The following is a 22,736-nucleotide window of genomic DNA, read 5'->3' on the forward strand; positions in this document are numbered from 1 at the left end:
ACACTTGTGGCAATACGAGGCATATTGCTAGATTTTGCCCTCGAGCACCGAGCAGCTCTCAACATCAGGGTTCCCATGCCGTGGTTCAGGCACTAAGTGTTCCACTGCCCGCACATAATTTCCTAAATAAGCAGGCAATTGCATGTCTCAAACAACAGTATTTCAGACACTTTTGAAGTCTTATAGTAGGATATCTAGGTGAGCACAAAGCAGAACATATGCAGTGTTTTATTAAAGCGAGGAAGAAGATACTTAATTAGTTGCTTACTGATTTAAGGACTAGCTTAATCTGGGCAATTCACGAACAGTTAAACAAAGCATAGTTTTATAATTTCAAGACTTTAATCGCCCTACAGGCTTGCCTAGGCGTGGATCAAAGATGTCCTATGAACATGATATCTAATCGTTAATCAGAACCGTAATAGACCAGTAAACGTTTTAAGCAGGCGGTTTGGTTCATTAAGTGCTATAGGCATGCTGTCTAGGTGCTGAAAATAATCACAAATGTTACAAAACTAATTTTACATATATAAGCCTGATATCTAGGTGCTAGGATTGCTTTTATACTTATTTCCTATAGGAATGATTGCTACTAAGGAAACTGATTTTTATACGATTTGATTGTAGGCGTGATATCAAGGTGAGTGCAATAAAAAGTCCTAGAATATGGTTTCTAATGCACGTAGGAGAATGTATGAACATGATTGTTAAGGCTGAATTAACAACAGCCTAGAGATAGGATTTCTAGCACGGATATGAATACGCATAAATAGAAAGTTAGAGCAAATACATGATGAACCTATAGGCATATTTTCTAATGCAAGTAGATAATCATAACAGTCCTAAGAGCATGATTTCTACCCGATTTCCCCACAAGACATATATAAAAGTCCCTCCCATTTTACTAATATCCCTAATATTTATTTTATAAGAATTATTATTACAGACCCAAAATGAATGAATGAATTACAGAAATGAAACTACTAAACTATAGGGAGCCTGAATAGGCCTAGATAGTAAACCTGAAAAGCCAAGCCTTCATCCAAGTATGAACATGCCAATATTCTCATAGTGCACCCAATGGTATCCTGGTGTGTCAAAGTTCCCAAGGTTCCTCAGGGACCCCGAGAAATGCTCACACCAGAAAACTTTTTAAAGATACCTCTTATGAGCAAGTTTTGGAGAGCCAGCCCCAGTGTGTCAAAGTTCAGAGGAGTCTCATGGACTCCTAGGCAATGCTCACACTGGAGGGGCAGGACCCTAGATGTTCTAAGAGTAGGAGTTGAAAACATGAGATAGTTTTGAGAAAATAGTTTTGGATTTTCAGGAGGAAGGAGCAAACAGAGTCATTCAACACTTAGAAAATTCCAGCAATCCAACAATTAGGGATGGGCATCGGTCGGTTCGGTTATGAATATTATCGGTTTTGCCTATCGATTATCAGTTTACAAATATCATAACCCGATAACCAAACCGATAAGATATTGGTTATCGGTTATCGATTAATCGGTTATCTATCATTATCGATTCGGCTATCGGTTTACCTGATAAGATAAAACAACTAAAACAGTTTCACAATGTATAAAACTGTTTCGCAATGTATAAAATAGTTTCGGTATAAAATTGTTTTGCTAAAATAATTTTATAAGATTTGCAATGTATACAACAGTTTCGGTAAAATCAGTGTTCTTAAGATCTTCTTTGTTGAAACGACTAGCAATAACTCTTTGTACATTGATATCTACTTTTTTACTCTAGTACAAAATTATGTATATAGATTAAAATTTTTATTAGTTATGAAATACAAATTTTATAACAAGTGACACAAGATAACTTTATAACAGCTCAACAATTAAAGCACAAGACAAATCTCACTTCAACTTTCAAACAAAGTAAGTAAAATCCAGAGCCAGAATGCTTTCAAACAAACTAAGAAAAAGATGAAGACGAAGCAACTAAAAACTTACACGAAGAATGAAGATGAAGATGAACAATGCAACTGAGAAATACGACTGAAGAGTGAAGTGAAGATACGACTGAAGAATATGATGGATCTGAGAAATGAAGTGAAGATGCGACTAAAGAGTGAAAGAAAGAAGCTAAGAAATGCGACAGACATCGGCCTGAGTCTTGACGAGTTGACTAGTGAGGGCGTGAGGCGGAGAAACTGAGAAAGGTAGGGAAATCAAAGAGTGAACTATGAATTATGAAACCCTAGTATGTATATAATTAAGGGTAAACTAGTAAATTAGTTAATCCTTATTGGGTTATCGGTAAACATGCTTATTAGGAACAATAAACATAAAGTACATGGATCTAATGAAATAAAAGTAGACATGTTGCTAACAAGAGACACATAGTTTAATTGAATAACAGTAAACATGTGGATAATAGGAAACACATAGTTTAATTGAATAGCAGTAAACATGCTGATTAGGGAAATATCACTTAAATTAGGGAGAATCTCATACAAAATCAGTCAACATGCGGGATTGAAGTTAAATAAGGTAAGCAATAAGTCTAAAGACCATAGATTAGACAAATTAATCTAAATAAGGCAAGTAGTGCCAATTAAAAGTCATAAATGAGAAAAATAGGTAAACTTACGGGGAAGTTCTAATTTTAACAGGAAAAATATAATTTTAACCCCAAGTAAAATCGGTCAATCTATTTTGATTGACAGAGATAAACAATAACGGGAAAAAAATTGAAGCGAATAGTGAGACAATTGAACAAACAAAGGACTAGAACATAGGCATGAAAGAGTCAGTAGAACTAGTAAAGATAATCAGATTCAAACACTTAGAAACTTTAGAAAAGTTTTGCAAAAACAAGAAGAAATGAAACCTTAGTTTTAGAGAACATTAGGATCGATTAACAATAGGGGAAAATAGAAAATCTTTAAGAAAAAATGTTGTAGGAATTCGAAATCTTTTCTGATTCAAAAGATTTGAACAGCAAATAACAGGGAAGCAAAACCCTAATATAGAGGGATACTGAAATTGATTAACAACAAAGAGAACAAGACTTTTTTTAAAAGAAGAACACTGGATAAACTAAAAATCACTCCAGATCTACAAAGATCTGAAAAGATCCATGTGGAAAAGATGAGGGTTTTGAGAAAAGGGGCGGGGTAAAGAAAAAATCTTACCACAACCACAGAACCAACGATACTCACAAATGTTTGATGAACACAAGGTGGTGTTCATAAAGAAACAAAAAACCTGGGTCGACTCTAAGTCGAACCTCTTCGAAGTTCCTTCAGAAAATAATGAGAATCCAGCAACCAGCAGAAGTAATAGGTTAGAAAGGGTAGCAAAACACCAAAACTTCATATCTAGTCGGGGATCGAAGGGGTTTGGGAGATTTAAGGGGTGAAGACACTAGTGTTAGGGATGGTTTCAGAGAGAAAGGAGAAGAAGCGAGATTCAAGGGCGGTGTGTTATAACAAATGATTAGGGTTAGGGGGTTGTTTGGGTTAAAAAGGGAAAGGGGAATTGTGGACCATTGATCTCAAAGATCAACGGCCATGACTAGGGGAAATTTGGGTCAGGTAGGGGCTATTTTAAGTTGGGCTGGGGCGTATTGGGTTTAATTGGGCTAAGGGGTCTGAATTCAAACTTAATAAAATGGCTATTTGTTAAATACCCAATTAATTAATAAAATAATTTATAAAAATATCTAATTAAATGATAAAAATATTTTTTATGCATGAAGGTCATTTACAATAATTACTTAACATTATAAAAATATAAAAAATCATTTTTTGTGTAGATAAAGTAGTTATATGTATGTGCCATTATTGCAAAATATGCACTTATAGTCTTAAAAAATACAAATGTAATTTTAAAAATGCAATTAAAATATTTGAACACTCATATGAGTATAAATGATGAATTTAGATGAATAAATCATTGTAAAGTAATATGAGAGATAATTATTGAATATTTATATAATTAAAAATACAGAAACAAATTGATTTAGGGCCTTTAAAAATTATAGAAAAATTGTAAAAATATTTGTGCATGTTTGTAAATGCATGTAAAATATTTTAAAAGTATGCATGCATATTTTAAAATATATGAGGGAATAATTGGGTATCAACAGCTGCCCATCTTTACCCAGGAAGGATGAATGAGTTTCCAGGTAAAGAAATGATGACCGATTTTGACTGAATGGGTGTTTTGAAAAAATAAAGGCCGAAACCTGGTCTCTAAGTTGCCTACATATCCCTAATTTTACATGAATCAGGTCACATGTAGTTTTGGACCCAACGGTGAATGAAACCGATGGAAAAGGTTCTTTTGTGAAGGGTAATGTCGGATAAAGTTATGATTGTGAGTCTGGGGTGTAACCGATGTATTATAGGGCAGATACCTGAATGGTCACAGAGTAAGGTGGGTAATTGATGGGAATCGGTTATAATGGCAAAGTGAAAATGGTATGAGAAGAAGCCGGAGCGGAGGTTGCTCCTGTTTGAAGAATGGTTACCTCCTGGATTACCTGCAAAACTCAAAATATGATGAATGCAAGTATATAAGTTACTGTGAGAATTTAAACGTGATATAAATTCCCTTTGGACCATGAAAGATTGTCTTTGGACAATGCAGATGACGTCCTCAGACTATGATGTCCTGGGCTATGAATTATGAGATAGGAGATTCCCAGACCATGACAAGATGTTCTCGGGCTATGAGAATGGTGCCTCTGAACCATGACGCCTTTGAATAATGATGTGCAAGTATTGAGAGATCCTCAGGCCATGACATGATGTCTTCAGGCTATGAGGATGATGCCTTTGGACTATGACGCCTTTGGATAGGTTGGCTATATGTCAGCCCATGAAGTGTAGAGATATGATACCGAAAGTGATAGCAGGACAAAGGTTAGTCTTGTGTGGATTTGGCGGCAGAGCTTAGACCGAGGGAAGAAGATAGTGCCAAGTTTAGAATAGAGCAACATTTTTGGAGGGGGGACAATGCTTATTCCCGTGAGAAGGCAGTGCTTAGCCTTATGCAAAAGGCGACAGGGCTTAGCCTCATGCAAGATTTGAGACAGGGCTTAGTCTCATACAAGGAGAAGGCAATGCTTAGCCTTATGAAAAAGGAGGCGAGGCTTAGCCTCATGCAAGATTTGAGATAGGGCTTGGTCTCATGCAAGGAGAAGGCAATGCTTAACCTTATGCAAATGTGGAGGCAGGGCTTAGCCTCATGCATGATTTGAGATAGGGCTTGGTCTCATGAGAGGAGAAGGCAATTCTTAGCCTTATGTAAATGTGGAGGTAGGCTTAGCCTCATGAAAGATTTGAGACAGGGCTTAATCTCATGCAAGGAGAAGGCAATGCTTAGCCTTATGCAAATGTGGAGGCAGGGCTTAGCCTCATGCAAGATATAAGACAGGCTTGGTCTCATGCAAGGAGAAGGTAATGCTTAGCTTTATGCAAATGCGAAGGTAGGGTTTAGCCTCATGCAATATTTGAGACAGAGCTTAGTCTCATGCGAAGAGAAGGCAATGTTTAGCCTTATATACATGTGGAGGCAAGTCTTAGCCTCATGCAAGATTTGAGACAGGGCTTGGTTTCATGCGAAGAGAAGACAATGCTTAGCCTTATGCAAATGTGGAGGTAGGGCTTAGCCTCATGCAAGATTTGAGACAGGGCTTGGTATCATGCAAGGAGAAGGCAATGCTTAGCCTTATGCAAATATAGAGGCAGGGCTTAGCCTCATGCAAGATTTGAGACAGGGCTTAGTCTCATGCGAAGAGAAGGCAATGCTTAGCCTTATGAAAATATAGAGGCAGGGCTTAGCCTCATGCAAGATTTGAGACAAGGATTGGTCTTATGCAAGGTGAAGGAAATGTTTAGCCTTATGCAGTGAACAAGTAGCAAATAGGAGTAGAATGTGTCTTAGTTGGAGATATATTTGTGTCTGGTGGCCCGATTGATAGTGATTTTGCTGCGTGTATATTTGCGAATACTCCTGTTATGTCCAATGTGCTTGCACCTAAAGGAAAGTCATAAGTTTTGTAAAGGGATGTTGGTTCGTGCCTTTGTCTGCTAGCTGTACTTTGCTCCGTTCTGGAGGCCCGGTTTGAGTTGCCCTGGGTAACACCTGGCTGTCACGGAAATAGAGTTTTCGAAAATATGCACTTATTAATGAAAATAGAGTTATTTTAGAAAACATACTAAAATATCAAGTAATTTTAGATGAACTAATGACTGTAACATATTTCAGAAACATTGTAGCTTTCTTGTATTTGAATTTTGAGGGTCCTCCTCAAAATTCTGCCCCAGTTTGGTAAATGATCCTTCAACCGTTTTGCGTGCGATGAAACTTGCTGAACCTCCTCCAGAATTTTGAGAATCCTGCTCAAAAATTCTGCTCCAGTTTCTTAACTAATTTTTGATTGTTTGGCATATGATGGCATTGGCTGGACTTACTCCATAATTTTGAGGGTCCTCCTCAAAATTCTGCCTCAGTTTCTGGTGCTAGGGGACATGAAGATTTTATTAATTTATGACCGAACCCACAGGGCTGCCTATGTATCCCCTCTTAAACGGGAATCAGGTCAAGCGTAGTTCAGTTATATCATATGAAGGAATGTAAACAATCTAAATATAGTATCTCTTGACTGCATCTGAATTGTTTGGTTTTGGCCAAACTTCTCCGTCCATTTCTGCAAGTATGAGTGATCCTCCTGTTAGCACTCGGTGAACCATGTAAGGACCTTTCCAGTTGGGAGAGAATTTTCCTTTGGCTTCATTTTGATGTGGGAAGATCTTCTTCAGCACCAGCTGCCCCGGTGCAAATTGTCTTGGTCTAACCCTTTTATTGAAAGCTCTGGACATTCTATTCTAATAAAACTAATTGTGACATATTGCATTCATTCTTTTTCCGTCTTTGAGGGCTAGTTGATCATAGCGGCTCCTTATCCATTCTGCATCACTGAGTTCGGCTTCTTGTATGATCCTCAAAGAAAGAATTTCTACCTCAGCTGGAATGATAACTTTCGGTACCATAAACCAATAAATAGGGAGTTGCCCCAGTTGATGTGCAGACCGTAGTGCGGTACCCCAATAGGGCAAAGGGTAACTTCTCGTGCCATTGTTTGTGATTTTCTACCATCTTCCTTAGTATCTTCTTGATATTCTTGTTGGCAGCTTCCACGGCTCCATTCATTTGAGGCGTGTGTGATGTAGAGTTTTTGTGCTTGATTTTGAAGGTTTCACACATGGCTTTCATCAGGTCACTATTTAGATTGGTGGTATTATCAGTGATAATGGACTCGGGAACTCTGAATCGGAAAATAATACGATCCTTGACAAAATCTGCGATGACTTTCTTGGTTACAGCTTTGTAGGATGCAGCCTCTACCCATTTTGTGAAGTAGTCAATGTCCACTAAAATGAACCTATGCTCGTTTGAAGCAGTGAGCTCGATTGGACCGATGGCATCCATTACCCAAGCAGCAAAAGGCCAAGGTTCACTTGTTGCATTGAGCTCGCTTGGTAGTACCTTTATCATGTTTGCATGTACCTGGCAATGGTGGCATTTCTGTATGTACTGGATGCAATCCGTTTCCATGGTCATCCAAAAATATCCAACACTGAGTATCTTCTTGGCTAGAACAAAACCATTCATATGGGGTCCACAAGTTCCGGCATGTATCTCCTCGAGCAATCTGGAAGCTTCCTTTGCGTCAACACACCTTAACAGCCCCAGATCAAGAGTTCTTCTATACAGGGTCAGTCCGCTTTGGAAGAAGTGATTGGATAGCCTCCGCAGAGTGCATTTCTAAATATGGTTTGCCTACTCTGGATATTCTCTCCTCGCCAAATATTCTTTGATGTTGTGGAACCAAGGTTTTCCATCTGTTTCTTCTTCAACATGAGCACAGTAAGTCGACTGGTTATGGATTTTCACCGTGATGGGATCGATGAAACTCTTGTCTAGATATTGTATCATTGATTATAAGGTGTCCAGTGCGTCTACGAACTTATATTGAATTCTGGGCACATGTTTGAATTCTATCTTTGTGAATCTCTTCATCAACTCCTGCACATGATACATGTATGGCAGTATCTTGGTGTTCTTCGTAGCCGATTCTCCTTGAACCTGGTGTACCAGAAGATCGGAGTCACCAATTACCAGCAGCTCTTACATATTCATATCAATGGCCAGATTGAGCCCCATGATACAAGCTTCTTATTCAGTCCCCCGATTGGTGAAGAAGAAATTGTTCAGCTTTTCCTACAAGCCCAGGGATCGGCCTACTTTAGTCACTTGATTCCAGCTTCTGATAAGCCTTTCAATGATGTGGTAAAAATGGGGAAGATGGTAGAAGGGGGAATCAAGTCAGGCAGAATCATGAGTTATTCTGCATTGAAAGATACTACCGAAGATGTTCAGAACATCTCAGTAAGTTTCAGGGGAAGAAAGAGAAACAGAAAAGATGTTGTTGAGCCCCGCCAACGACAAAATCCAGTGGGCGTTCCTGCTCAACGGTTTCAGCCTCAATATCGACCCCATGGATATCTCTGTGCTCTAGATAATCCTCTCCAATGCTACTTCTCTCCACAAAATCCCCAAAGTCATACCCCACTTTCCCAATGCTCTACCCAAAATTCATCGCCATATGCTCTACACCCACAAGACCCGCAATGGCCTGCACTGCCTCCACAAATGTCTTACCCGCCCTCTCAAGCATATCAACCACCTACCCGCAAAAGGTTCCAACTGAGGCTAGAGTACAAAATGAAAAGGCAAGAGCAAAAATAAAAGACTTTCACTCCCATTGGAGAATCATATGCTAGTTTGTTCCAAAGGTTGAGGCAATTGGACATGTTGAAGCCGATTCAGATAAAAATGACGAACCCTCTTCCAAAGAATTTTGATTATTCTCAAGGGTGCGCATATTGCTATAATGCCCCAGGTCACAGCATAAAAAAGTGTTGGCATCTGAAAAGAGCAGTTCAGAAGCTTATTGATGCAGGTGACATTGTCGTGCAAAATCCAGATGCAATAGACACTAGCCAAAGTCCATCGCATGTTCATAATGAGACACATATGGAGGGTATGATTTGTGTTGAAAAGGAATATGAGAACTCTTCAGAGATCCTCGGAGGGACACTTGCCGCAAAGCTTTCAGTGCTATCACTCTCGATTCCGTAAATTGATCTTAAGAACGAGCCGGCAAAAGGGACCCAAAAGCAATTTGCTAAGGTCAATGTGATGGAGACTTGTGAAGGTCCTAGTACTGTTGATGCGGAACTCAGTGGCTAAGATGATGAGCTTGGTGATTGGAAAGATGCTCTTTTCTTGGCTAGCCAGGGAAAAGTCTTGGTGGTTTATTTTGTTGTCATTTCTATTGTCAGGTTTATTTCAGGGTTGTAATCCGAATATTGTCTTGTGACTTAAATTCTTCTATCCTTTTATTTTGCCTAGTTCGTTTAGTTGTAGTAACTCGTTTAGTGTTATCTAGGATTGTTCCACAGTTGTAACCCCAGTTTATTTTGCTTGTTTTGTTGTTCAAACCCTTTTTACTGTCTGTCTAATGCAATTTCCTATTTTCTGTTATTTCTAGTCAATTTTTGTTTAGTTCCCTTTTCCTTTTATAGTTTTTTTCATGCTGGCTCTAGTGACATGACATGCACGCGTAATTCTCAGCCTGATCTTAAAAGTTAGTTTAGTCATGAAGCAATGAAACAATTTTGAAGATTTAGGGACATTTGAGGGAAATAAGTAAAGGCATTTTGAGATCATTTAAAGCCCGAATTGTGTGAAACTGGGGCAGATGGTTTGGGAAGTTAAGAGGACCACAAGAATTTGTTACAATAAAGGGCGTCCTAGACAATTTGAAGCAAGCAACTTTGAGTTCAAGTGCATCTCAAGTTACAACATAAGGCCAAGGTAGTTTGCTCCAAACTGACGGAGCACATCCATTTTGAAGAAGAAATCACCCAAGAGGAGTTCTGTACTTGAAAAGGCACTAAGAAAAAAAGTGAAAGGCATATTAGTGATATCAATGCTGAAGCTGCAAAAGAAATGTTGTACTTGACATTTTCAGGGATTGGGAGGCCCTCTTTCAGCTACCCAAACACTTTATACCATTCAGTACCCCTTTTGAGCCTATGCTAATATTCTTGACCTCCCCTCTTTTGGAATCAAGTTTAGTAAAAAAAAAATGTCCCCATAGGTTTGTTTTACAAAGTTCATCCCAAAAGAAATTTCAAAGAAAAAGAAAAAGAAAAATATAGCAACAAAAAGAAAGCATCTTTGTGAACTACGTTCGACCTGATTCTTGACACCATAAGATACGTAGGCAGCCTTATGGTTTGGTCGCACCAAATAAAATATTTCATAATCCCACGAAGTTGAGAGTGGGGCAGTCTTTCTTAGAAATTCCATCTCAAAAAAAAGGGAGAGAGAAGAGAGAATCAAATTCTCTTGTTTTACAAATTGGGAAAAAATTTAAAATGGATTCCAAAAGTTGTAAATAAATTAACCATATTATCTTAGTTATTTTGAGCCTTTATGATATCCTTTCTTTCTAACCCTGTCCAAAAGCCACATTACAGTCCAAAAACGACCTCCCAAATAATCTTTGAGAATGTTGAGTTAGCCCTGCCAATAGCATATGATATTTTTACCATGGTTAATGCCTTGTCATCAGCAGAATCAGAGGAAATAAGATAAAGAACAAAATGAGAGAGTCTTATCGGTGAAAACCTTCACCGACACCATAAGGCGACGGGGAGTTGAGAGAAAGAAAAATGAGAGAGGGTTGATGGTGAAAAACCTCTGGGCACTACAAGTTGAATAAGGAACATGAATCAGATAGGATAATTGGAGCATTGAAGCCCAGTTTCACGACTCAGAGGTACAACAAGAGTTGAACATTACACTTGCTTGACAGATTAGGCCACTTAATTCAAAGGTGCATGTCATGGTCGTTAGAGTTGGTATCCACATCTGATAAGTTTCTAGTTGGTGATTTTCTTGTTAGATGTCATCTCTTTATGTTATCCCCTTAACTCTGTTATTCTTCTTTGTTTAAGTCCTCTTGAGTCTGTTTTGTTAGAACAAGTAAGAAATGACTTCAAAATCTACTACCAGTTATCCAATTGCACAAAGCGGAGTTTGGCTAGTACATCAAAGTGGTATAAGTCAACAAAGAGCAGTGTGCGTACGGAGTTGGTGATGTTTGGCGTGCTTTGGGATTCATGTAAAATACAAAGGTTCGATATATGTCAATTCATGAGCATAATGCAACAGATAGAGGGTATGGGTTTGAACGGATCAGAGGTATTTTCTGTGATAAGGGTAACATAGAAAGTGGTTAGTCAATAAACAAGCAGGGTCCTTCAATTTGAAATCAAAGTTATCATGGCAAGTGAAGGAGCAGTCGCCCTCAAAGTCAAGGCCACAAACCAACCACCATGTTTAAACTCACAAGTTTTCTTTGTTTGAAACAGGTACAAAAACTATGTCCACATCAAAGCTTGGAAGCTTGAATTTTTAAAGTGCCGCGCCCAAATTTTGTCAGCACAAAGGCTGCTTGAGAAGGTTTTCACTTGCTAGGCATTCCCCTGGTTGAGAAGATTTTCACCTCCTACATATTCCCCTAGTTGAGATGACCATTACCTCATAGGCATTTTCCCTAGTTGAGAAGAACCGTACCTCCTAGGCATTCTCCCTAGTCAGAAGAGTTTTTAGCTTTCCTTAAGTTCAGAGGTCCCACCTGGAAAATAGGGTCAATTTTAGTTTTCTTAAATTGCTAATCTTTAGTTTTCCTTAAATTCAGGGGTCCCGCCTGGAGAATAGGGTCAATTTTCGTTTTTCTTAAGTTGTTAATCTTTAGCTTTCCTTAAGTTCAGGGGCCCCGCCTAGAGAATCGGGTCGTTTTTAATTTTCTTAAGTTGTTAATCTTTAGTTTTCCTTTAGTTCAGGGATCCCACCGGGAGAATATGATCGTTTTTAATTTTCTTAAGTTATTACTCTTTAGTTTTCCTTTAGTTCAAGGGTCTCGCCTGGAGAATAGGGTTAGTTTTAGTTTTCTTAAGTTGTTAATCTTTAGCTTTCCTTAAGTTCAGGAGCCCCGCTTGGAGAATAGGGTCATTTTTAATTTTCTGAAGTGGTCAGTCTTTAGTTTTCCTTGAGTTCAAGGGTCTCGCTTGGAGAATATGGTTAGTTGTTAGTTTCCTTAATGTTTCAATATTTAGTTTCTCTTAAAGTTCACGGGTCCCACCTGGAGAATAGGGTCTGTTGTTAGTTTTCTTAAGTTTTCAATCTCTTGTTTCTCTTAAAGTTCAGGGGTCCCACCTGGAGAATAGGGTCAATTGTTAGTTTCCTGAAGTTTTCAATCTCTAGTTTTCTTGAGTTCAGGGTCCTGCCTGAAGAATAAGGGCAATTTTTAGTTTAGTTAAGCTTAGCTTATAGTTTTTCTTAAGCTCGACCTCACAGGAGACACACATCCTAGTCGAGTTTTTAGTTTTACCCTCATCATTGCATCCTTCATCAATAGCATAGGTGATTTACAGTTTCGCTAACAACTCACAAATATTCCTAGCGCAAACTGGGGCAGAAAATTTTGTTTGTTTTGTTCTTTTTGATTGTAGACACCCACCTGGAGAACAAGGGGCAACATTTCAGAAACCGGTTTTCGGTCCAACTCAAAGAAGCACTAGGAACCCGCCTGAAGAACGAGGGGTCAACTTTCAATTTCGTTTGAGATCAAGCAGGAGGATCCCATCTGGAGAACGAGGGTGAATGTTTCAGAGATTGGTTTCAAGTGCAAGTTAGAGAGGCATCAGGAGCCTGCCTGAAGAATATGTTCAACTTTCAGTTTTCAAGTTCAAATCAAAATCAAGCAGGAGGATCCCGCCTGAAGAACATGGTCGACTTTCAGTTTACAAGTTCAAGTCAGGGAGGCATCAGGAGCCCGCCTGAAGAACATGTTGAGTGTTCAGTTCAAGTTAGAGAATCATCAGGAGAATCCTGCCTGAAGAACAGGGTCAACTTTCAGTTTACAATTTCAAGTTAGAGAGGCATTAGGAGCCCACCTCGATGGCACCGGAACCTCGACGGCACCTCAATCGGCTCTCCACCTTGGTATACTCCATCACTCTTCCTAATTCTGAACTACATGTGGCCTCATTCCTTTATAGCCAAGGATATGTAGGCAGATCAGATACCAAGGCTCAGTCACATTCTCTTTTCTTTTAGTTTTGGTATCTCTAAATAAGGGTCGGGTCAAAAAACTTGTCTCGTCATTCTTTTTCTGAAAATACTTCGTCTTTCCAGTCAAAGAGTGGCAGCTGTAGACATGTAATTTTTGACCCTCCCCAAGATTTTACATATTTTAGTATTTAAATATTTAGTTTTGGCCTAATATCGCTATTTCAATTAGTTTTGACTCTTTTACTTCATTTGTCACAAAAATAAAAATTACAAAAAGTATTTTTTTTATTTAGGTAATTGATATTTTATCTTGTTACTTTCAGTTTATTTACCTTTCATAAAATTTAAAAATACAAAAATAGTTTTATTTGTTATCTCAATGTGTAATTTTTAGTATTTTTGCATTATAATTATTTACTTAACTAGCATAAATTAATTTTAAGATGGACATGGTCTTGATTTTAAAGTCAAAAGAAGGTCCAAGAGAGGGCCATTCTTAGACAAAAGTTGGCCCAAAAATTTGGCCAAGCCCAATTTCTTTCTTCTCCAACCCATAAGGCCATATCCCCCAACCTAAAGACCCCTTCATCTCCACACTTAACAGGAAAAAATACTTGGAATCGCTACCCAAAAAAAGGATCAGCCGTGGAATACACACACGAACCTCCCCCCCATCTTCTTCTCTAATGCCATCAGCTGCAAAAACCAAGAGAAGACCCAATCTCCATAGTTGCTGCTCCTTGACCTCAACCAGACCACCGGACCACCTCCCTCTCTCTCTCTCAACACCCATCGCAACTGCCTCTCCCTCACCACTCAAAACCACCGCACACACACGACATCGCCATCTCTTCCCTAGCGACCGAATCCCCATCTTCCTTTCTCACACCAACCAGCGATCAACAACAAGCAGCCGCAACTGCTTACCCGGACCTCGTCTCATCATCTCCAGCCACACCAGTCATCGCCCACCAGCCTTCAACTCCCCACCTTTAACCACAATGCTCACACACAAATGAAGGGAGGGGCTTTGGACAGAAAATTGGGGATTCTATATAAAAAGATTAAAAAAAAAGTCAGTTCTTACTTCAAAATCAGAAATACACACAAAAATGTTAGTTTCTTCCATTTAATTTATGTTTCCAAAAATAGTTGAAGTAGAGTGATTAAGCCGATGTTTGTAGCTGATTCGAGTTTTTGCCAGTTGTCCGAGGACTGTTCACGGTCTTAATCGCGGTTCGATTATTGCTATCTTGTTCTTGTTCTATTGCACGTTCAAATTCCGACGCCGGTTCTATTTGTTTTCCATGAGGTTTAGAGCCCGTTTGGATTGGCTCAAAAAAGTAGCTTTTCAGCAGAAATAGCTTGTAAGCCAAAGCAGTAAGTTGAGATTTCCCTGCTTATTACTTTTGGCTAGTTTTAAGCATTTTTTAACTTAGTTTAAGCATTTTTTGATTTTGCCAAATGCTAAAAAAGGCTAAAAAAAGCTTTAAGGCTGATTTGACTAGCTTAAAAGTCAATCCAAACACCCTCTTAATATATTTGGTTAATTTTTTGAAGTGATTTTTGGCCATTTCAAAAGGTCCACTCTGACCTCTTTATTATTTCCTCTGCGGTGACATTTTGAACATGTTAGCGTGATATTTTCTTGCTGTGATTTGACTGAAATTAATTGTTCATCATAGTTCTGTTGGTTTAAATTATCTTGTGTTGCCTTCTCGGTGAAGCCGTAGACCATGGCTTATATGCTAAAAGGAATGAAGGGGATATTAGTTTGTTAAACAGCATAGGGTACTGCCAATTATTTTGAATTAAACATTTGAGAGGATAAAGTTAGAAGTAGCAAACTTGTGCTTTCACACTCCTGGTATGATCTGAATAATCACACAGTCCCAAGGTTCGAAATCAGACCTGAATGCCTAACTTAATTGCTGCAACCTATTCATTATTCTTGGGGATTGAACAATTAAGGGATTGTGTTGTTTGGTTCATTGAACATTATTGGGATGTGATAATATTTGAGATGATTTATATTTGAACTACTTGGATTGAATCTGAAATGGACTTATCAAATTGTAAGAATTTGACATTCTTTGGAGTCCATTTGAATTCCTTGGCTGGAAAAGGTGTGGGTTTGTTGTCATTGATTTGTTTGCTTGAACTATTCTGCTTCCAACATTTTCTAGACTTGGTTGGACGATAATCACATCGTAGATTGTTTTAAGCGCGATTAAATAAATCATCGTGACCATAGGTACGATTTCCATTGCATGGTCGTGATATATAAATCTCATTCGTGTGTGCATTTCATGTGACCCTACCATAATTTTGAATAATATTAATAAAATAAACATGTTGTAGATCGCTTGCATTTCATGTGACGTGGTTTGCAATGTGCACCAAAATAACAAGTGTACGACAATCGTGATTTGTTCTATAAAGATTAAAAGCGGTTAGAAAGTTAAAAACACACACTAGGCTTGAAATATGTTGTTAATCAGATAATTAGGCCAATTAATAATAGTTGAGTGACCGTGCTAAAATTACGGAACCCGAAAATGCCTCATACCTTTTTTAGGGTTAACAGAATTCCTTACCCGGATTTCTGTATTTCGCGGACTATAAAACAGAGTCAATCTTCCTCGATTCGAGATTTGGTGACTTGGGACACCATGAATTATCCCAAGTGGCGACTCTGAAATTGAATATAATAATCTCGTTTCAGTTATTGTCACTTTAATTGGAAAAAACTCCCTTATATCCCTTTGCGTGTAGAAAAAGGAGGCGTGACAAGGTTGGGCAATTACGATGAAGATACGACAAATTCAATTAAGCATAAACAGCGAAAAGATAATCATAATCTCAATTAATACTAAACAATTACATGAGATATTATAATAATTTCAAATAAGAACAAGCAGTTATGAAAAGATAGTATGACAATAGAAGAGGTAAAAATCTTCAGTTAAATCAAATAAGAGACAAATGAGCAACAAGAATGAATCATAAGGCAATTAATCACAATTAAAGCAGGTAGAGTGAAACTAGCAATTAAGAAAACTTAATCATAACAAAACAACTTCATACTCTGTGAATACAAGAACCTAAGACCGTAAAAGGCCAACTTTCCACAAATAAGTCTGAGCACGTACTCGTCACCTTGCTTACATGGACTACAATTAGCATAGAACACTCAAATCCTAAGGGATAATTCTCTCATACAAGGTTAGGCAAGATACTTACTTCAAGGAAGACAGACTGTTACTCTAAAATGAAGTTCTCGGGTGACATGACCTCCGAACGACTCAAATCTAGCCAAAATAACTTCAAAGCATAAATAATACTCATAAGAAACTATTCTGGATCATAAAGCCTCAATCTTTATCAAAATCTAAAAATCGACCAAAAAGTCGACCTCATGGCCCGCTCCTCGGAACCCGACAAATTTCACAAAACCCGAACACACATTCTAATATGAATTCAACCATACTAAAATTATCAAATTCTGATATCAATTCGCCCCTCAAATCATGATTTTTCATTTTGAAAGTTTTCTTCAAAAATTTCCATTTTCCTCAACTTAAAATACAAATTAAATAATAAAAATAAAGATAAATCATGAAATATAATAAATTCTAGGCGAAGAACACTTACTCAATCGATTTGCTTGAAAAACCAACAAAGAAGTTCCCAAAACTGAAGTCTAAAACTAAAGATACGGAGAAAATGGCAAAACCCTCGAATATAAACTCTATGCCCAGGACTTCCGCATCTGCGGACAAATAAGCGCATTTGTGCAACCGCATTTGCGGGTAGATGTTCACATCTGCGAACTTAACTTACCAGGCCCAGGTCCACAGCTGCGGACAACATAGCTGCACCAGTGGTTCCGCAGAAAAAATGACAGGAGCGTAAAAGCGGGCTCCTTCACAGATGCGGATCCCTCAACCACAGAAGCAGCCTTCGCACCTGCGCTCCAAAGTGTCGCAGGTGCGAAAACGCCTGAACCAGACTTATGCAAGACTATGAAAAAATCTGAAACTCGTCTGAAACACGCTCGGGGGCCCTGGGACCCCCTCCTAGTATACCAACAAGTTTCATACCCTAAGCAGAACGACCGGTCGGGTCGTCACAACTTTTCATTTATATTCAATAACATTTTTATTAAGCAGAATTATTCATAAATTTTCGCATAACTTAATGCGTATACATGCATTACTAACTTCAATAACATTTTTATAAGCGGGAATATTCATAAATTTTGGCAAAACTTAATGAGTATATTATTTAATATCATTAATCAAAATTTGCATTAAATAAATTTGGTGACTATTTCTTTTCTTATGCGCTCAATTAAATACTATATTATTTTATACAGAAACTAATATGGGTATTATATTGTATGAATTGTTCATGCGATTATTATTAATAACGAATTCTTTTGATTCATAAATAGTTTAGTGTATGAATTAGTAACTTCAATAATATTTTAAGCAAAAATTATTCATGAATTTTGGCATAATAAGTATATCATTTAATGAAGCAAAAAAGCTTTGTGGCGACCTATTTAGTCTCCACCAAAAGTATCCAAGTGGCGTTAAAATCTATTTGCAGCATATTTAGTCGCCAAAGAAGCTTAATAAAGAACAAACAAGCTTTTGTGGAGATCCATTTAGTCGCCAGCAAAGGTTCCCGTAATACATGCCACTAATTCAAGTGGCGTCCCTCCATTAAATGTATTGTGGCGCACTTGATACTTTTCTGGGAAGTATAATCTCCACAAAAGCTAATAATGAAACAAATAAGCTTTGTGGCGACCTTTTGAATCGTCACCGAAATTTTCCGTAATACATGTCGCCAAGTCAAGTGGCACCGCTCCGCATTTGTTACTTAAAGCTAATAGTGAGACAAATAAGCTTTTGTGGCAACCTACAAAAAATTTCTGTATTACATGTCACCAATTCAAGTGGCGTTCCTCCATTAAATTTATTTGGGGCGCATTTGTTGCTTTTTTGTGGCGAGTATAGTCGCATCTCTCACAAGACTTAGGAATGAAATTCTTCAAACTAACTGGTAAGCAAATGTAATTTTAAGTCCTATGATCCTCTTAATTATTGTGATGGGCATCACATGGGCGGATGTAGAGTATAAGCTATAGGTTTAGTCTAATGCAGTAGTTTTGGATGAGACAATATATGTATTAAGAGTTTATTAAATATGTATAAATTAAATTTCGAACTTAGTAACTCAATGAACTCATAAAGTTCAAATTGTGAATTCTCTATATATGTGTGTGTACAGTGCTCATGCATTGAAGAAGAGATACAGAATCAAATTTTCATTCTCTCATCCTCATTTCCTTTGTTCTTCACCTTAGCTTCTAGATTCTTTTATCATGGTATCAGAGTAGCGATTAGGGCTCTGAATTTGCTTCTTCTTCACCTAGCTGGTTCGCAATTGTCAAATCTAGAGCTGTCCACCATGGGAGACACCCCAACACATCAAATTGACCATCGCCATCTACTCTATCTTCAACCATATGATACTCTTGGAGCGATTCTTATAGATATCAAGCTAACATGCCTATAAAATTATGGATTGTCGAGTAAATTGATGCGTTTGACTCTATTGGTGAAGAACAAGCTAGGTTTCATAGGAACATGTGTGAAGAGTTTATACAAAAGAGAATTAGCCGATCTGTGGAAAAAATATAATGATATAGCTCTCTCATGGATTAGGAGATGTGTGTCGCAGGAACAGTTTCCAAGCATCGTCTATGTGCCAAATGCAGCAAAGGTCTGGTGTGAGTTCAAGGAGAGGTTTGGAAAATCTAATTTGACTAGATTCTATCATCTTTGAACTCAAATTGGAACCCTAACTCAAGGTACTAATTTTGCTACCACGTACTTTACTAAAATAAAAGTCTTATGGGATGAACAAGACATCTTAATACCAGGTAAAGGATGTAATTATAAGGAATCAGAACCATTTTTGAAATGTTCTATCAGCAACGTCTAGTGCAATTTCTAGTAGGATTAAATGATACATATGATCACGTTCGCAGCCAAATTTTGTTGAAAGTACTTGTGTTATCAGTAAATCAAGCATATACCTTAGTGATACCAGAAGAAAGCCAAAGGGCACTTGGTGTAATGGACATGAATAAAGAGTCATTGACCATGTTAGCTAGCAAGGGACAAATGATGAAAGGCAAAATTTTAGGTGTAATCTGTAAACATTGTGGGTATAAGAGGCATCAAAAGGAGAATGGCTACAAAATTATGGGATATCCACCTGATTTCAAGAGCAAAAGAAAGCCAATGCAGGGTGCTGGTGGCTTCAAGACTTATGGTAATAATGCAACAGTTGAAGGAAATAATGTTGCCGAAGGGAACAGTTCTACTGGGAGCCAGTCTCAAGGCCACTACTTCACAAAGGAGGAGTATAAGCAGTATGTGGACTTGTTGAACAAATATTCAGCTGGTGATTACAAAGTCAACATGGTAGGTATTGTTTCCATGTTGTCAAATGATTGTCTCTTTGAATAGATCATTGACTTAGGGGCCTCTCATTATATCACTTCCTGCAAGGAGAAACTAGCCGACATCAACAAACTAGGAAGTTCGGAAAGTAAAAAAGTGCAGGTACCAACTGGAAACGGATCATAAATAACAGATGTAGGAAGTGCAATAATCCTAGAGGTACAGAGGATAAAAAATGTTCTACATGTGCCAGACTTCAAGTTCAACCTACTTTCAGTATCAAAACTGATCAAGGATCTTGTTTGCACTATTAAATTTTTTCCTGACTTGTGTCTTTTATGAGGTCTTTACAGTGGCAAGGAGATGGGGATCGGTAGAAAAATAGATGGTCTTTAAATCCTTATAGGAGTAATAAAACCAGTAGCAGCAGCAACAATGATAAAAGGAAACTATAACACAAAATTATAGTTTTGTGTTATAACACAAAATTCAAGATTAGGACATCTCTCCATGAAAGCAATGCAGCACATTCCTATCTTAAAAGGTTTAGCATATGGGCATAATCAACAGGGGTGTCAAATATGCCCAATGGCAAAGCAACACATGTCAACAGTCCTAGATAGCACAAGTAAAATAGACTGTAGTTTCCAGCTTATACACCTAGATGTTTGGGGTCTTTATAAGCAGTCTACATATGATAAAAAATTATTACTTTGTCACAATTGTTGACGACTATAGTAGATATACTTGATTATGTTTGATACAGTCCAAATGTCAAGTGATAATTGTATTGACAAATTTCTTTTCAATGATAAAAATCAGTTTGGCATGAATATTAAAGTACTGAGATATGACAGTGGTACAGAATTCTTCAATTCTAAATGTAGTGCTTTATTTTCTGCTTTTGGAATAGTTCATCAAAGTAGTTGCCTATACACTCCACAACAAAATGGTACTGTGAAAAGGAAACATAGACATATTTTGGAGGTTGCAAGAGATTTAAAAATTTAGAGTTTAGTCCCAATTAGATTTTGAGGAGAGTGCATTAGGACTACAGTTTACCTAATTAATAATCTCCCAACTGCAATCCTCAAAGGCAAGTCACCTTATGAAATACTTCATAGCAAAACACCAAAATTAAAACATTTGAGGGTGTTTGGATGTTTGTGTTATGCCAGTATCTTACCAAGAGAAGATAAATTTGCTATAAGAGCAAAAAGAACGGTATTTATGGGCTATTCAAAAACACAAAGGGGTATAGGTTGTATGACTTGGAGTCTAAGTCTTTTTTGGTAAGCAAAGATGTTTCCTTCACGGAAAGGAACTGTGGAGACAATGGAGATGTTGTCGTGTACCTGTTGGATCCATTTCCAACTGAGAGCATGGATCTTATGACACCAGAAGCAGGATCTCAAATTAACAACTCAGCTGATGAACATGACATAATGTCTGACACTTTTTCAGAAGGAACACATTTGGAAAACACAACAGATCTAGAGGAAAACCTTGACAATTCAGAGACAAATATCAATCACAATTGTAAGGATAGCATCTCAAATTCCAGTATACCAGCTGAGATGAACCAATAACAGGCTGTGACAAATGAACAAAATGCAGGTGAACAGTTTGTTGAACAAACTGCAGGTGAGCAACTTGAAGTGTTAGCTGTAGGGGATCAATTTGATAACCAAGAATCAAACAGAACTAGACTTAATAGAGTCTCTAAGCCTCCTATATGGATGAAAGACTATGTTACTGGGAAGAAGACTTCAGCCTTATGTCAGTATCCTATTACTGCTCATATATCTTACAATTATCTACCTGAATCCTATCTATCCTATGTTGGTCTTGTCTCAACTGTTGCAGAACCAAGAAGTTTTAAGGAAGCAGCTCAAGATAAGAAGTGGATAAAAGCCATGAGGCAGGAAATAACTGCCTTGGAGGACAACCACACTTGAAAAATTGTTGATCTCCCAGTAGGTAAACAAACTGTGGGATCTAAATGGATATATAGAATTAAGTACAAAGCCAATGGAAAAATAGACAAACACAAGGCCAGACTAGTGGTGTGATGGCCCGAAAGGTCATCTCTTATTTTAGAAGTCAAAACTATATTTCTAGGTCTTAAAACCTCTTTTTGCCTTACCTCGATTTCGGTGCGCAGTCCGGACGCATTTCCGGAAAAATTTTATGTGAAATTTAAGAAAAATAATGAATTTAGCCTTTAAAAATTGATTAAAGTTGACTTTGGTCAACATTCTTAGTAAACGGACACAGACCCATAATTAGACAGTCCCATAGGGTCCGTAGTAAAATATAGGACTTGGGCGTATGCTCGGAATTGAATTTTGAGGTCCCTAGCCCGAGAAAAGTATTTTTAAAGAAAATTATTTGCTGAAAAATGTTAAGTCTTTTAGAAGTGAAATGATGCGTGTTATTGATGGTATCAGGCCCGTATCTTGGTTCCGAAACTCGGTACATGTTTAAAATAATAATTAAATCGAATCAGTAAAATTTGGTAAGAATCGGAGTTCATTTAGTATAAATCGGACCTTTAGTTGAGAAAATGGAAATTTTAATGTTCTTAAAGAATTTCATAAATTTGAGGTTAAATTCGTAGTTGTTGATGTTATTTTGATGATTTGATCGCACGAGCAAGTTCGTATGATATTTTCAGACTTGCGTGCATGTTTGGTTTGGATCCCCGAGGGATCGGATCAGTTTTGGATAAAACACGGGGTGATTTGGACTTAGGAAAATTGCAGTTGTGCATCTGGTATTTTTACCTAGGCCTCGATCAGGCTTCGCAATTGCGAGATCAGGTTTTGCAATTGCGAGATGGTCAGGCTTAGCAAATGCGACCAAAGTGTCGCAATTGCGAACCAAGCCTGGGCAGGCCCTCATCGGAAATGCGACCTTTGGGCTGGGAATTGCGAAGCCCCTTCATCGCAAATGCGACATCCCCTTCGCAAATGCGAAGTCAGCATGTTTTTAAAGGGTTCGCAATTGCGACATCTGCGACCTGTTAAGAGGGATTTTAACAGGATTCTTCTTCATTTTATAACTTTTTCAAACC

The 22,736-nt window shown here is 37.9% G+C and overlaps 1 protein-coding gene across 1 annotated transcript in view; it reads left to right on the top strand.

Moving 5' to 3' along the window:
- The window catches only part of LOC142163012 (uncharacterized), a 33,474-nt gene extending 11,856 nt beyond the window's left edge, over positions 1-21,618 (top strand). Inside the window, exons 5-8 of the mRNA XM_075220259.1 lie at positions 19,187-19,681; positions 19,727-19,808; positions 20,963-21,199; positions 21,278-21,618. Of these exons, the coding sequence (XP_075076360.1) occupies positions 19,187-19,681; positions 19,727-19,808; positions 20,963-21,199; positions 21,278-21,618 (1,155 nt within the window). The remainder of the gene's footprint in view (positions 1-19,186; positions 19,682-19,726; positions 19,809-20,962; positions 21,200-21,277) is intronic.
- Positions 21,619-22,736: the final 1,118 nt, after the last annotated feature.

Source organism: Nicotiana tabacum, chromosome 8 (genome assembly GCF_000715075.1).
Source record: "Nicotiana tabacum cultivar K326 chromosome 8, ASM71507v2, whole genome shotgun sequence".
Classification (NCBI taxonomy): Eukaryota; Viridiplantae; Streptophyta; class Magnoliopsida; order Solanales; family Solanaceae; genus Nicotiana; species Nicotiana tabacum.